The sequence below is a fragment of the Pseudopodoces humilis genome, chromosome 20, assembly GCF_049639895.1.
Source record: "Pseudopodoces humilis isolate 2021_Gansu_Grassland_sample_001 chromosome 20, ASM4963989v1, whole genome shotgun sequence".
Lineage (NCBI taxonomy): Eukaryota > Metazoa > Chordata > Aves > Passeriformes > Paridae > Pseudopodoces > Pseudopodoces humilis.
The window spans coordinates 1-16,430 of NC_142219.1; the positions used below are offsets into that span (position 1 = coordinate 1).

At 45.5% G+C, this 16,430-nt stretch overlaps 2 protein-coding genes across 4 annotated transcripts in view; both read right to left on the reverse strand.

Moving 5' to 3' along the window:
• Positions 1-1,634: 1,634 nt before the first annotated feature.
• Positions 1,635-5,979, reverse strand: LOC148182725 (nucleolar pre-ribosomal-associated protein 1-like; the record flags this gene model as incomplete). Its single annotated transcript, XM_088064900.1, has 3 exons — positions 5,587-5,979; positions 3,983-4,554; positions 1,635-1,814 (listed from the first exon to the last, which is right to left on the reverse strand). Coding segments are annotated over exons 1-3 (1,032 nt in total), but the record flags the coding sequence as incomplete, so codon positions are not given.
• A 5-nt stretch (positions 5,980-5,984) lies between these two features.
• Positions 5,985-16,430, reverse strand: part of MMP17 (matrix metallopeptidase 17) — a 42,914-nt gene continuing 32,468 nt past the window's right edge. The window contains exons 7-11 of one of the 3 annotated variants that reach the window (XR_015774279.1): positions 15,368-15,450; positions 11,686-11,838; positions 10,037-10,294; positions 7,407-8,818; positions 5,985-6,795 (exon numbers count right to left, since the gene is read on the reverse strand). Coding sequence is in view for 2 of the 3 variants with exons in the window: in XM_014253647.2 (XP_014109122.2) it covers positions 8,493-8,818; positions 10,037-10,294; positions 11,686-11,838; positions 15,368-15,450 (820 nt within the window). In the remaining variant the exon portion in view is untranslated. Of the gene's footprint in view, positions 8,819-10,036; positions 10,295-11,685; positions 11,839-15,367; positions 15,451-16,430 lie in introns of all 3 variants that reach the window. The other 2 variants (XM_088065237.1, XM_014253647.2) reach the window with 2 other exon arrangements.

Genomic DNA, 16,430 nt, shown 5'->3' on the forward strand with positions numbered 1-16,430 from the left:
TAATTCCCCATGGATCATAAGCCATCATCTCCAATTTTTCCTCTAGAATCACTGCTGACTTGCCTTTCTGTGGAAGTGTTTGACACATCAATGCAGAGTTCAGGGGCTTGTTTATGGCTTATCCTGACGAGCACAAAGGAAATCCAAATATCCAGAATTAGAGGGAAATATGAATAAAGTTTATAAATACTCCTCTTCCCTGCAACTCCCTGGCAACCTCCAACCTTGGACCCTTCACCTTTGACCCTGACCCTTGACCTTTTACTGTTAACCTCTGAATTTTGACCTTTGACTCTTGACTTCTACTCTTTGAAGTTTGATTCCCTGATAATTGACCTTGGACCACACAACCTTGGAAAATTAACCCGTAACATTGGACTTTGGACCCTTTACTCTTCATCTTTGAACCCTGACCATTCACATGTGACCCCTGAAGTTTGAATCCCTGACTTTTCACTTTAACCATTGACCCCTGATCACTGAGCTTTTGCCCTTGACCTCAGCCCTTTAATATTAAAGCACTGTATTTTAATAATTTTTTTAAACTTATATTTATAGTTATTTATATTTTATACATATTCTTATATATAATATAACAATAACATACATAATACTACTTATATTTTGTGTGCATATTTATCTACGTCTATATTATAGATTTTCTATGATATATGTATTTCTATTTTTAAAATTATAAATTTATTATGAATTTATATATTTCTCTTTATATCTTTCTATTTTTATGGGTTTTTTAAAATTTCTATTTGTTGTTATTTTAAACTACGTAGATTCATTAACCTAACACATCAGAATGACAAAAATATAAAGCATTAGTCAACACTGGTACGCAGTATACACTAATCTCTATGGAATTTATACATATAAATTTCAATCTGTAGACTTTAATATGTGATTTATACATGTATTTTATACACTAATTTACACGCAATTAATACATGTGGAAACCAAACCTATTTCTGTTACTGACAAAACAAAATCATAACACTAGAGGGCCAATACCTATAAAAAAACCAGAACAACTCCACAGGTTTTTGGATTCTGCATCCAGCCCTCCCAGGCAATTTCCTGGCAGCTCGGGGTCCCCTCTGGGCAAGGGTACCCAGCACGAGCCCTCCCCATTCCCCGCTCACCTTGCTCCTCTCCAGCCACAGCGTGTGCCTCCCTCTGCCGGGGACCTCGGCGTGCCCCAAGGGACACGGGAGCCCCCCAGTCTCCACCCCGTCCCCCTCAGCCTTTGCTCCTCACCCCCAAAGAAGGCACAGAACAACTCCAACTGCCCTGGACAGCAGCACCTTGCTTTATTGGAAGCCTTTCCGGGTCTAGACCCGACCCTCCCCCCCAAAAAAAAAGGAGCTCTGCTGCAACAAGAAAGGGGGGCAGGTCCCAGAAATCCACAGCTTCTCTGGGCAACCTGTGCCAGGGCCTCTGCACCTTCACAGAGAAGGATTTCTTTCTGATATTTCATCTAAACACGCCTTCCTTCATCCTAAGGCCTTTCCCCTTGTCTATTGTGAGAAATCCCTCTCCCTTAGGCTATAAGCCGCTTGCACATTCCACCCCAAAGAAGTGCTCCAGGGGCTCTCGGGGGCTCACGAGCACTCCGGGCCCTTTACCGGCCTTGTCCTCAGCGCCTTTCTCGGGAACCCCCGACTCCCCCGGGACTGTGCCCAGCCAGCACCGGCGCTCACCATCCGCACTCGCCGGGGAGCTTGGAGACCGACCTTCCGCTCCGGCTCCACGGCGGCGCTGGCACTGCGTATTTGCAGGTCTGCGCTGGCATGTTCACCTACCCTCTTGGCCACATTCGAGAACAATGTATCAGATTTCACAGGGAATTCCCAATAAAACTCACATATAATCAACGAGCAGAAAATCTTTTGGGGTTTATTTCCATCTCTCACCTGTTCCAAGTGGAGGGAAGATGGGCTTCTGTCACACACTGTGGCAGCAGTGATGGATCAGGGCATTTTTTATTATTTTTTTAATTAAAAGAAAGGGTGATAAAAATAAACCAGGTCTGATATAAACGTCTTTAAAAGCCACTGAGGTTTTTTAAACCCAAGAAGACCATCACCATTTCCAAGTTCAGGCTTCTATTCATATGGGTTTTGAAAAGCAACCAGGCTCTTCAAGAAATAGTAAATCATCATGACCAAACCTCTGGCTCCTCATTATTTGCACTTACACCCCACTGGAGGAAGCTCTGCATCCTTTTTTTTCTATCCTATATTGGCATGAGGATGGATATTAACGACACATGCATGCACAAACACATTTTCTGGTTCTTCAAAAAGTTAAAAATGCCTGTAATAAAAACAATAGCAGTAATACTGTGTTCAGACTGTTCAAGAAAAGGGAATTGAAGCTTTAATGTCCCAGTGAGAGATGTTGAATAAAATCTTCCCCCTGAGTTTGCACACAGTAATAAAATAATATTTTTTTTGACCAAACAAGTTGGGTCTGTATGAGAACAGCTCAGGAGGCTTTCATGGATCACAGTGATGATGGCAGAGCCCAGAATGTTAAAGTGTTAGTTCCCCTAATTAATGCCGTGACGTAGCCAATTTTTTTTGCAAAGAGACATAATTGTTTCCTCTCCTTGTTTTTGAGTTCCCAAGTCATCCTGTAATTCATAACCTGCACTAGTGCAGACCAATCTGACATGGGTAAGAAAGGTGTCCGGCTCCTGTGCTCCAAGACACGTGTCCCCCGATGTAAATGGAAATTGGGAATACAGAAACAGCTGTGGAAGAAAGATGAGAGAAAAATCAGAACAGATATTCTTCTATTTCCACACCGTAATACCAAGTCAAGCTGTTTACCTCCAGGACTACGTTTTAAAATGGTTCCCTAACTCTTTTCCTAGATGGAAAATCTGGAGTGCCTTTGCCCATTCAAGGCCAATGATCCTACTCACAAGAAGGAACAAACTGGTTTCCTGTTAAATAAAACAGTTGGAAATCTGATTTGCCAGATGCTATCCTTGACCAGCAATAGGAATCAGCAGCCAGGCCCTCATGGATTTGTTTTTTGCAGACTATCTTCCCTCTTGGAATGATATTTTTTTTAATACCTTTTGTTCCATTTTAGCCCTTGAAACAGAAGTTTCTTAGAGGGAGTGTGAGTGTTGTAGTGGCAGAAAACCTCACAGTGTGACGGTGTTCTGTGCTGCCCATCCCTGTCCCCATCCCACTAAAGACACAGCTTCTACCTTGGGAAGCCATGAGCCTCGCTGGATATGGGAAAACCAGTTAAATGGATTCAAAAAGCCCTGGAATTTTCTAGTTCCTCCCACCACTGCCTCATAACTCGAGTGACAAGAACGAGTCACCTGTCTAGTCTGCATCCTCTTCCGTCGTTGCTGACAGGCACGGGGATTTCACAAGCTCATGGAAGGTGCTGGACAGGCCCTGTTCCTCCATGTGAAACACGGGGTTCACATATTTTTTATATAAAATTTAAAAAGTTTAATAGAAAGACAATTAGGAGATAGAAATAAAGTAAAATGTACAAATACGGCCGGGTGCCTCAGCATTCAGCCAAGACAGCACACCTTACCAGCAAAGGATTGTCCCTTAAAAACAGAACCCTATTACATATTCATAAACTCTCAAACAGTCCTCTTAAGTTTTAGATGTTCTTTTGTTTAGCCTCAACTCGCCCCCTCCCCAATAGATCAATCTTCTTGGCTCCATTGAGTCTTACAGTCCCTGATAACAGAGGTTCAATAAATTCCTTCCTTGGAGCACTGGTCACCACTGTCTTCATCTGGATAAGATAATCTAAGAATTCAGGGGGGTTTCTGACTATCTTTTCAGTCTCTGGGCTACATAAACCAAAGTAGTTTTTTATTTTAATACCAGGCCACAGCTTAACATATATATGTATTATACCAGTATTTCTAAGTTTCATCAATAACAGAAATAGAAGGAACTATATTAATAGAACAAAGTTTTCTAACCTTATTAACATTCACTTCAATTTTTGTGAAAAGCCAATAATATAATATGTATCTATAACACTCCATAAGCTGGCACGTGATGGAGCTGAGCACCCCGAACTCCCTGGAGAGCCCAGCTGAGGTGCTGCTGGCCTGGCAGAGCCGGGTGTAAAGCTTGAAGAGGTTGTTCCTCGGTGTCTCATCCCTGAGCATCTCCTGTGTGGCTGCCAGGTGCGGTAGGACACGGTTCCGCAGCCACCTCAGCGCTGGTGACACGTCCTGCTCCCTGAGGAGGCTCTGTCCAGCCAGGGACCTCAGCAGCCACTTTGTGACTACGTGAGTGGGAGCACAGGTGACAGCCACTGCCTCAGCCCCAGGTTCACCGGGTCTGAGGGTCTCCCCTCCTTGTGTGGAGGCTGGTGCTGGGAAAACATGGTCCCAATGGGCAAGTATGGAATTCAGATGTTCTCTGCATTTCTCCAGCTCAGACACTTCCACGTCTGCAGCAGTGTCATCTTCCACCTTGTTCTTTTTCTGAGTGTGACGATACGCATGAGACAAGGCTTGAGGTTTGTTCTTGTCTCCAGTATTTTCTGTAAGAAGCATACCACCAGCAAAATAAACATCAGATACTACAAAGGATTTTCCTGTTACAGAACCGTGCAAGTAAGGTGCTCTCCTGCCTCTATTCAGCTGTTACAGTTGCAAGCACCAGCCTCCTTTGGCAGCCTCCCGGAGCCTGAGCTGTTCCAAGGGGCTCCAGGAGCTCCCAGGCGCTCCAGGCTGGAACCCTATTCCAAACTGGATCACCCAGCCTGGAGATGAGAGAAGCTCCTGAAGGCCGGAGCACACAACCCGCACAAGACAGTAAGTTCCAAAAACTCTCTTCATATCTTTCTGATGAATTTTAAAGGGTGAGGAAAACTTGAGAAAAGCTAAAGCTTTTACAGTATCCCTTAAATACATGATGCTTTCTTAACTGATACAGAACATTTAAACAAACCTACAGAAGCTTTAATGTGCACCAAGAGCAGTTGCTGCTGCAGGAAACCAGTGTTAAAGTTTTAAGATCTCCCACGCCCAAGTTCCTTGCACTTTTTGTTCACAGAGAGAACAAGCAAAGTTACACAAGTCCTGATCTACTTTTCCCTTCTTCAAAACTGATGACAAGAAAAGTCAACTATTTAATTTTCACTTGCTTTATTTATTTATTATTTTTACTTACACATCATTTTCAGACTCCCATCCGCACTCAGAATAACTCAAACCTTTGCACAAAAATCCTCCAGGCATTTTTTTCTTTTAAGATTTCATTAAAGAATACCATTTTTCAAAGCCTGATATGAGATTTGCAACTAAGTTTCATTTTAGAGCTCTTTCCCTTTCCAAACCGTGTTTCTCCGAAGCTTCGGCATTGTGCTAAGGTTAGAAAGGTTAGAAATCATTTTAGGATTAGGAAAGGAAGATCTGAAAAACGCCTTTCCATTTCCGTTCCTTGTCCCTCAAGCTACACCAGTCTGACAGAAGGTATTAGTCGTATTTCCAGAGAAGTTTGCCTCACTTCTACTGTTGGTCTGTAACAGCTGCAACAAAAGATGCCTTATTTGAAGTATTTTAGCACTTACTGAGCAATTCTTTGTTTTGGTTTTTCTGAGCCAGGGCCTGCAGGTCCTCCTGCAGCTGCAGGTCTTTGCTGACAAGGCTCCACTTGTGCAGCAGCAGCAGCAGCAGCAGCAGCTCCCTGCTGGAGAGGATGCTGTCGTTGACCGTGAAATGCCCCTTCTCCCTAACAGCCTCAACAACAACAGCAGCACAGTATTCCAGCACAGAGCTGAAGGTGCTGAAGAACTCTGTCAGCTTGACCAGATCGACATAAGTCCTGTCAAAAGAAAACACAAGTGCCATGTATTTTCCTGCACACTAATCAGTAAGTACAGGTTTTAATCCTTACTGTCAGAATTGCCAGGAATAAAGGACTTGACAGCAACAGTGCATCAAATTTTACTTTATTCCCCATGTATTCAAACACCTAAATACTCCTGTCAAAGAAATCCCATCCAAATTCACTACTCAACACACAAACTGAAGTTGAAAAAGGCATTCATCTACCAGTGACAAAGAAATCCTCCTGGCCTTAATAAAGTTCAAACTGAATAGAGGATGAAATGCAAACCAACTAAAGCAAAAAAAAAATCAAAGCACTTACCAAATATGTTTGGTTAACATGACCAAAACATACAGAAAATAATTTACGAACTGAATAGAAAGAAGTTTCTCAACAGTTTTTCTGCTGTATTTGACTGCTAGCATTTTTTTAATTCTCATTTTTCCTGCTAAGGTGAAAGAGTCATACAGTGTGCAGGGGTCCATCAATAATGTAACAGCTCATGATGTGTGATTCCCACATTGGAAAAGCTTCATTTGAAAAACAAAGTTTTAAGGAGCTTTATTTTACATTTAAATGGTAGCTTTTAAATTCTCCTTCTTCTTCTTTGTGTTATTGCAACAGCAAAATGAAAGAATTAAAATAGTTTTTTGGCTTTAATTGGCCAGTTGTGAAAAGCCCAAGTCTGAGGCAGGCTCTTATGGCCACACTGTAAATTTTACACTATTTTTTCTTCATTCTCTCAATTGTTCATCCAATAGTTTATGCAACATTGCTACAGTAGTTCTGTAATTCCCCGGGAATTTAATTTCTTCCAATCTACACAGATGAACGAACAAGTACTTCAGGATTGGAGAGAGGGTGTCTTCCTCTACCTGGCTTCAGCTCCAAGAGGAGTCTGTAATGTGCTGACGTTTAGACTAAAGGACTAAAATCCATGTCTTCGTGACTAAAGAGAAAAAAATGCAAGGAGAATCAGTCAAAAGAATGTCACATCTCCCACAGCCCCAGCAGCCTCTGCTTGGCCTGGCTGGCAGAGGTGGGATGGGGAGCTGCTCTGAACAACAGAAGCAGCTTTACTCAGCAGAGGGAGCTGCTGTGCCCGAGGTTTTTTTGCTTGAATGTTTTTAAAGCCTATTTAATGGTTTAATGGCATGTTTCATTGACTTATGACCCATAAAATCAGGTTGTGCTGAAAACAGCTGTAACCTGTGAATTCTTGGGACTATTTAAAAATGGAAATAGCAGAAGGAAAGCCAAGGTGACCCTCTTTTTCTGTCAGGATGCAACTGCACTTTTTCTGCCTTGCCTGCTGTGCCACAGAAGGCTTTATGTTACACCTGGCACCAGGGCCACTGGAGCAGCCTTGGGTAGCATGGTGACAACTGTCTGCTGCCATGTTTCCCGGGGAAGCTGGCCCCAGCAGGGCAGTAAGACATTTGTGCAGGAGCTTTGCAGAAGCAGGGCAGAGAAGAAGAGTGTGTCCCAGCAGCATCTGCCCATGTAACACCCCTTGACAGCAGCAGACTTCTTTGACATCTCATCCCAGTTCTTACTCACCATTTTCAAGGACTCTCAGATGCCCAAATCATACCACAGTGAGGAATAAACCCAAACAGAAGCATCCTAACGTAGCACTCGACCTTGGCTTCTGCCACTCCAAACTTCGGTCAGAGGCATCAAAAGGAGTTTGAGCTGACCGTGCAGCATCTTCCCTGCTCCAGCCCATCCTCTGCAGCAAAACCAGGTAGGTATGGCATAACATACAAATGCAACACATCCTGATTCCTCCCAAAACATAAGCCAACCCGACACAGGAATTCTAAAAGCAGGAGTTTGTGTTCACAGATTATTCTGGGGCAGTGGTAGTAACTGCATCTCATTTGGCGGCACTGCTCCTGATCTAGACCTGAGGCTGCTAAGAGCCTCAGAGCCTCAGTACCTTGCTGCAGGTGACAGGCTTGATCTGGCACAGGACTGGGAGATCTCATGTAGGTGGTCAAAGTTTATTAGAGAAATCATTAAATTACAATGACTCTTATACAAAGATAAGCTGCAGTGCCTTCTGAAAGGCAAAGGTGTTTCTGACCCATAGAAACTGATACAGGTTAGACACCAGTGACTACAGCAGGCTTGACAGTAAAATAATGATCATTTTGCCATTAATCTTAGTGGAGTCACAGTTTCTTCTACCTGGTACATCCAATGGGATGTGTACACTGTGTCAGCACATAACTGCTACCTCCTGCCAGCTGCCTTTCTGTTGCTGTCTACCTCAGCAGCATCTCTTCTGTCCCCACTCCATCCCAGGAGGGGATTGTGGGGATCCTCCCTTGTTTGCTGTGTTTAAACATCCAGAGCAACATACATCTACGGAGCGTTTCTAATTTCAACATGACACTGCTCTCATCTTTAACTGGATGGGGAAATAAGAAGGTGCAGAATGCAACTCTGTTTTTAGACCTTTAAACTAAAATTAAAAAGAAAGAAAACCCCGAAACAAAATCACTGTTCATTTCTCATGGAGAATTCAAACCCTTCACTGGCATGTTCCTAGGAATGTTCTTTTTTCTGCTTGCAACAGTCAGCAATCATGGAGCTGTATCCCGGAGCACCATGGTGTTGTCCTGGCGGTGAGATGAACTGTCAGAGGGTTGCACAGACCAGCGCTGCTGTCCACACAGCCAGCACGAGACTGGCTGTCAGTTTGGGCATGGGGTGCGGGTGCAGGGATGGGGTGCTAGAGGTGCAGGAACAGACCTCGTAGCCGTTCTTCGAGCGGCTCTCGTCGTGCTGCCCCGGCCTGGAGCGCGCCCCAGTCCTGCTGCTCCCGGCTGTCTCGGGGGCATCGGCCTGCATGTTACTGCATACCAGCCAGTCCCTGGCGATGGACTGTGGGTACCCGGGCTGCACCTCCAGTTCACTGTCCAGCACCTTCCAGTACTCCTTGCCCTTGAAGAAGTAACTTGCACCTGCAAAGAGACCAAAACCCGAACACAAGGTGAGTGCGGTGGGTGCTGTCCTAGAGGAAGAGCACTTGGAGTAGCAGAGGAGCGTTCCCACCCCAGCTGAACCCCAAACGTGGAAGCACATGAGATATCACTGCTTGTTGTCAATATCCCCTGTTGCTGCAGGAGGGCTGCTCCAGAAGGTGCAGTGCCTGGCCAGGATCTCTCACATCAGCCACCAGCAGTTGGAGGTGGAGGGTGAGATGCCACCTCTTCTGTGCTGAGCCCTAGAGCAGATGTAGCTCCTGGTACTGTGGGTGTGTAGGGTCAAGGCCCTGTGAAGCCACAGCTGGACACACCATACACAAGCTCTCCTTCTCATAATAGGGCATGGCAAAGCTGGAGACTCCACTATCCATTAGTGAACTGGGGTGTATGCTGCTGACCCTGGGCTCAGAAAAATAACCTAAGCTTGACAGGGCCCTGGGAACCTTCTGCCCTAGGGTACATTTTTCTGTTCTGAACTGGGAGGTTGTGAATTCTCTAAGCAGGCCCCATGCACAGGAGGACTCCTATCTATAGGAATGTCACTCTCAATAGCTTTGGAAATTCAGCTTGAGAAGTCTCTGGAAGTGGCCTTCCCCTCTGCCTGGTTTAATGATTGTTATTACACTTTTAGGTCACCAGTAAATAAACCCTGGAAGCGCCACTTTGTTGTGAGTGAATAGCTGATTGTAAATATCTCCTGTAACAAAATTTTTGTGGTTTTTTCAGGGGGAAGAAACCACTGAGAAATATCATCCTCAGAAAAGAAGCTGTAACTCTGGGAAAACACCTTTAAAAATATTTTCTGTCTGTTTTAGCTCATATATCCAGCTAAAAATCCAATGACAACAAAACCAGGGAGGAGCAAATCAGCCCATCCTAGGATAAAAATCACTGCAAACCAGCATCAACTGTGTTCTCTTAATAAAGTGCAATAATTATAATTATATACGTATTATATATTTATATATATATATAATTATGCCCCCATGATATTTTTTTTGCCTGTTTCTTCTAGTGAGCAGTGTAGGGAGCTCTGGCTGGAGTCATACCTTTCTCTCTTCAGCTTCCGGCCACCAGGAACATCCCATCAGGGCCTCAGCATTTGTGTTGGCAGGCAGGGTAGAAGGGGTTACAGCTCAATAGAGAACTGATTTTCTTTGCTGTGATTTTTTTTAAACCGCAATATGGACTCACCATCTGACCACCTCATGGCATCATCTAAAGGGCTGGGTATCCCCTTCCACAGGACGGCCACCAAAGGATACCCGGGATCCATCCTCCGCTCCTGGTCATCGTAGCGCCAGTAGAGATTGTCCTTAAAGAAATAAGTCTTGTCATTGTGAGCCCAGGAGAAAGCAGCATCGATTCCTCCCAGGGGCAGGCCAAAGTCCGAAATTGGCCGTGGGTATCCTTCCTCCACGTTGTTGTCTTTGAAGACCCAGTATCTGTCTCCTGTGGAAAGAAAACAAGCACAGAATAAAATCACGTTTGTTTCACAGCCTAAACCAGTATTTCCCCACAGATGAGCTGAGCTAATGTTCTGTTATCTACTGTGGTGACAAAGCCTCGAGGTTGAGCTCTGGGGATTTAAGGATGAGAGTAGGAAGGGGTCAGCCCATGAGGGAACCTCTGGCTTTGAATAGCTGCTCTTTTGTGTCAGGCTGTCCATGGACATAGCACCTGTTTGCTGTAGAAAGCATGAATGCACCAGGACATGAACGCACTGACAGAATCAGTACAGCTGTCACTTTTATGTATTTGATGGAGGCATTTGGTTTTCTGTCCCTTGGATTTCTGCCTGGTATCCAAAGAAACAAAGTTACAGGCAGCTCTTGTGGACAAACTGGGCACTTTCTGCAGGCTATCTGGCTCTTGAGAAGCCAAGTGTAGTCCACAAGTGTAGCCTTCCATATGCTGTTCCATAGGAAGATGCAGGGCTTGGTGTGGCGATGCAGGACTCAGTGTGCCAGCAGTCCAGGAGGGCTTTGGATGCACTTGGAAAGGCCTTCTGCAATTGTAGGGGCTTTGTGTGGGACATGAGCCATCTCTGTGGCCTGGCTGGGGGAACTGAAACCAAATTACTGCTTCCAGAAGTGCTTGGTTCAGCACTTCTGAAACTGATAATTGCACCATGTTTCAAGCAGAACAGTCTGGAGACAAAAAGCAATTTCCAAACAGCAAGAATGGAGGGCTGGGATGTATTTAGCACTTCAAGTGCACAACTTTGATGAAAAAGGAGTCAGCGCTTGCCAGGATTTTGGGTGACATTGAGTGCATGGGTGGCATCTAACCAGCACAGGTGGACGGTCTGTGGGGAGCTCGGAGATTTGCATAGAAACCAAGAGTTAAACTGTTCCTCCAGCTCTTCTGAAATAAAAGCTTGCAAGCTTTTTAGATTAAAAAAAAAAAAGATAATTATACCACTTATTTTAAGAAAAAATACAGTAACAAAAATATAATTATTAAAACTGAAGGTCTTCACTTTCATTTTTATTTCCTCTCTGACTCTTTCTTTTCTCAGAAACAAATACTAAAAAGAGAAAAGGTCAGAGGAGGAACACATCACCTGTGAGTGTGTGTAGGGGTGGTTCCTGCTTGTGTTTCATTCTTGAAAAGCTCAGATTTTAGTTAGATTTGGCCAAACTTTATCTTCAATGACATTTCCCTCATTTTCTGGGGAACAAGACCATTATCTTTTGCTTGCCCTCCCTGCCAGTTTGTTTCTCCTAGTCTTGCTCATGGACAACAGATTTCAGACTGGCCCTCCAGATGCTTAATATGTGGCACCGGTGTCTCCTGCCTAGCACCACATTCTATACCTCCAGCACCATGTTTGCTCTCACCTTTGAAGAAGACAATTTTGTGGTCGCTGGTTCTCTCATAGACTGCGTCCAGGCTGTCCAGATTGAGTGGCAAACCCCGCCAGAAACGGTGAATCTGAGCCGGCTGGAGGGACACCAAGTGCTTATTGCGAGTCAGTCTCCAGAAGTACTTGCCTGGAGGGACAGACTGGATATTACTGAACCACACTCAACTCCTCTCTGCTGGGAGGTGAGTGTCAGGTGGGCAGCGGCAGCATGAAGCAAAGTGTGTGAGATGGCAGACATGATTTAGAGCCATCCTGCTTTCCAGCAGCAGCTGCGACTGCTTCCTATTTCTGGCAGTCATTAGAAGAAATCCCCCCCCCCCCTTTTTTTTTTCTTTTTCAGATTAAAATAATCCTCTGCACACTGCACTGGAGTTGTTATACTCCTGGCCACAGTGTGAGGCTGTGCTGCTGAGCCAGGGAAGCATAGAGGAGCTTTTCATCTCTTCCTTCCCTCTCTGCACAGGACCTCCTGTGAGCTGATTGGACCTGGTGCCAACAGCCTTAAGCAAGAGTGTATAAAAAACCATCCTCGTTCCTCCTCTCCTGGAGCAGCCACAGCTTCCTGCACACAGGATGTCCAGCTGCTATCAAGTTTGGAAATGTCTAGGATGTTACAATGAAACAGAAATACCAGAAGTGTTGTTTTGTAATGAAGAAAGGGAGTGAGAAAAAAAAGGAGGAGGAGGAGGAGGAGGAAACCATCTGAATAGATCTGGAAGGGTTAAGGTGGGGAAGGAGGCACAGTTAAGGACTTTGGTAGCATCTAGAGGTGCAGGATACTAAGCAGAGACTGCAGTCCTGTGGAGCTTCCAGGATGAATGCATTGGTGGTGCCTGCAAACACACTTCAACACCTGCAGCAGCACTGCCCCAACCAGGAAAGAGTATTTTGGGGATTTCTGAAATATTTTTGATCATGTAAAAGGGAACAGATTTATCCTTTGTGTGAAGGATGACAAACTTTTTCCTGCTAAAAGAACCTTATATGGGATTTCCCGAGGAGTCTTAATGGCTTGCAGGGGCAACTCCAAGCCAAGCTCTGTGTTGGCTCTGGGATTCTCAGCCCTTTTTGCAGCACATTTCATGCTGTGTTTTCTCCAGAGAGCTCCACAGATTGACGTGAGCCAGAGCAAGATGTTTAAGAGGCAACCCTCAACTGTCTGGTATTGGTTATTGACTGTTAGAAATTACTGTGCATTATTTGCATCTGTTCTTGCATGAATTTCTGAGGGGAGATAAGCAATAGAAACCAAAGATGCATCTTCAGATTTGTATTCCTCACACACTCAGCTCTTTCTCCAGAGCCAGAAGATTGTGACACCAACTTTTAAAATTTTATGGAAATTGGATCGTAGCCTAACAATGCAGGACGCAAAACTCTAGCACTTTAACATTTGCAGAGAGGGAGTTTTATTCTAATTATAAGGATTTTTATCATATTCTTGTTCTTCAGCTCCAGTTTGCGTATTTGCTCTATCTTACTAAAACATAAATGAATAATACATTCATATGTCAGTATGGTAGGAATTGACACAATTACAGATTCTTTTTAAGAATATAAAAAAAACCCAGGGATTCAAATTTGGTGGCCGTTTTGCATCAATGCAAATTAACGTAATTAACTAAATATGATCTCTGCATCTGTAATTAGCAAGGCACTAGACAAGGTCAGATGTTCACTTTTTTAGAAAGAAATACAGCTCAACTAAACTCCTTCTTCAGCAGATCAGTATCTGAACTTTGAAGTGCCCTGGACTTGTCAGACACACAAAGGGAAGCCTCAGTACTTTTGACATTTCATCCATTTGCAAGTGATGGGCTCAGCAGGTGAGCAGCTGCAGTAGGGAAACCTTAAATCTACCCCCAGTCTGGAATAGCCTGAGCTGTTGGTTACTTTGGTTGGGTTTTTGTAAGTTATCAGGAAAACAAAAGAAAATAAAGCACTTAGGTAGCAAGGAATTGTGAATGTAATGGCCCCAGTCTGCCTGGGTTCATGTTTTGCCATGGCCCAGCCTGCTCACCAAAATGCTGCTCCTGTGTGGATGATCATCAGCCAAAGCCAGATCCAGGGATCCAAAGCCAGCAGGAGAACTGCTGTCATTAGCATGCAGAAATAATTGAAAAAACAAAATCCCAACCCTGTATTTTTTTTAAAAGCTCAATTTAAACCCTCCTCTGAGCTGGCAAACTGAACACAATGAAAGCAAAGTGTGAGGTCCTGCTCCACCAAGATGTGGTTGATGGGTTGAAGCAATTGCTTTCTTTAGTTACAGGTAATTTTGATCCCAGCTGTGTTCCATGCTGTCCAGACTTTGGCTGCCTTTGGCAAGACTGCTGCACCCACCTTGCACGCACACACACACACACACACACACAGACACACACAGAGGCCAAAGGTATTTAAAACTTCAGGAGTCTGTAGTGAGGCACCTACATTGAAGCAAGCGGTGATTCCAAAGAGCAGAAAGCCCACCGTTGCCTCCAAAACAGCAGGCCTGTGTGGTCTGGGGACCTCCAGCCCCAGTGGCTTCTTTCCATCTAGGGAACCAGCAGGACCAGCTCAGAACAAAATGCCCATTGAGGGACAAAGCTCAGCGCTAGAGCTCATTTAAATCCTGCCCCAGAGGTGACATCCCTCCTCCTTGATGCACAGGATGATTCAGGGGGCAACAATGGGGGCTGCAAGGAAAGTGCTGGGGTCTGGAGGCAGACATGCAGCTGGCATCCACTGACCCTGTGCTCTTTACATCAACTTTTTGGCCTGAAATAAATATATCCAAAAATAGACACCAAAATGGATTTCTCTTTACTTCATCAGTTTTTCCCCTCTGAGAGACAGACTGCCATTTATCCTGACACCAGTTCATGTCTCTGAGTTTCCCTTCTTCACTGTGGCTTTTTGGAGCTGGCATCTGAACGAACAATGTTGTGGAACAGTCTTCTTATTGCGCTTCCCTCAGGGCACAGGCAACACCAAATTCTCTGGAGCCCTTTTGCTGCTCATGCCTGTGAACCAAGACTCAAACTGTGATACCCAGATGCCGGGATGCTGCTGCTCATCCCTGGGACAAACACTTCTGCTTCCCCGTGGATGGCTTTGGGGTGGCCAAATGGTGGTCAGAGATGCAAAGAAATGCCCACGGGAATTTTTACATCTTGGAAAGATGAGAAAGCAAGCCCAGAGAGTCCAGCCTACACAGGCTCTGCTCAGCTGAGAAGGCACCAATGGATCCTTGTCAAAAGCTGGGCACCTCGGGAACACACTGCCAGCAAGTGGTTGATGGTACAAAACCAGATGGTTCCCAATTGTGTACACAGTTTTTGAGAGATGCGTGGCAAGCAGCATTAGGGAAGGTGAAGCGTGGGAGGAAAGGGAGGCTGGAAGTATCCAGGAAGAAAGCAATGGAGCGTTGTTGTTGCTCTGCTCATCTTGTTTTGACCTCGATTTTGACTTTGGTAGCACAACTATCAGATTTTAGTTCTTCACCTGAGCAGTCCAGTGTGACAGATCAGAGTAAAAACTGCATGGAGTAGCCCACAAACCCCAGCCAGCTCATCCTTGCCACCCACTCTAGCCTGTCCCACACTGCGTTGCCTCTGATGCTGGCACACCAAAGCCACCACAGGGTGACACAGGCACAGACCCCTGGCACTCACCTTTGAAGAAGAAAGCCTCTCCCCGGATCTGGGCCACTGCATCGAAGTGCGTGTTACACCTGTCGGGCACATCCCGCCTGAGCCTGTGGAGAGATGCCCAGGTGAGCAGGGCCCAGGCAGGCAGCGAGGGGCTGTGTCCCCCTGATACCGCCTATCCCATAGACTGAGTCACCCCTGCTCCTGGAGAAGACTACAGGCTGTGCCCATCTGTCACTCCTCATGCCGAAGCCCAGCTACGTACACGGAGAATTCCAAAGCAAGCTCAGGTAAACCTCAGCCTGAAGACAGCTTGGGTTGACAACACTGAGCCACCAGACGCCATCGCTGGAAGTTGAGCAAGGACACGCACTACATCCACCAGCTCGTGTAGCTGGTGAGGGCTGAGCTGGCTTCCCACTCCCAGTGGCACAGTGTGGCTTGGCCAGTTGCCCCAGCGCAGCAGGACATGAAAAACAGCCAAGCAGCATCTCACTCCAGCAGCTCACGATGCTGCTGCTCCAGGGCTGAGCTCCAAAGTGCCAGTGAGAGGTGACAGAGCTGCAAAGCAGAAAGCAGCTGAGCCTAAACAGAAGGTTGTGGAGGAGCCATGTGATATCCAATGAGAGAGAACTGGTGAAAGCCACCTGGCAAGTGGTAGCTGAGACACTGAGCTGCTTTGACAAGGTGGGTGGGGAAGGCACAGAGTATAAAGGACTGAGAGAGCCTCAAAGCCCTCTTAAGAAATGATGACTGATGGAGAAACAAGGAGAGGATGATGGGAAATGCACAGAAAAGCTGCTGTGGGTGACAGGGAAGCATAAATCTGTTCTGCTGATAGAATAATTGTGCTGAGCTGCCAGCACCAGCTTCACTGCCCTCTTTGGCCACAAAATGACAGATGCGGAGGCAAACCCCATCCAGCCTCAGCATACAAGGCAGGAACAAGGGGATGGCATGAACAAGTTTCCTGCTGCTTCTGCTGCTGGTGTGAGATGTTGGCCTCCCACAACAGCAGGGAGAAAGGCTCTTATATTTCTGTGTCCAAACATGGCCATAAGGGGCCTGGTGCACAAATGCCTTTAGA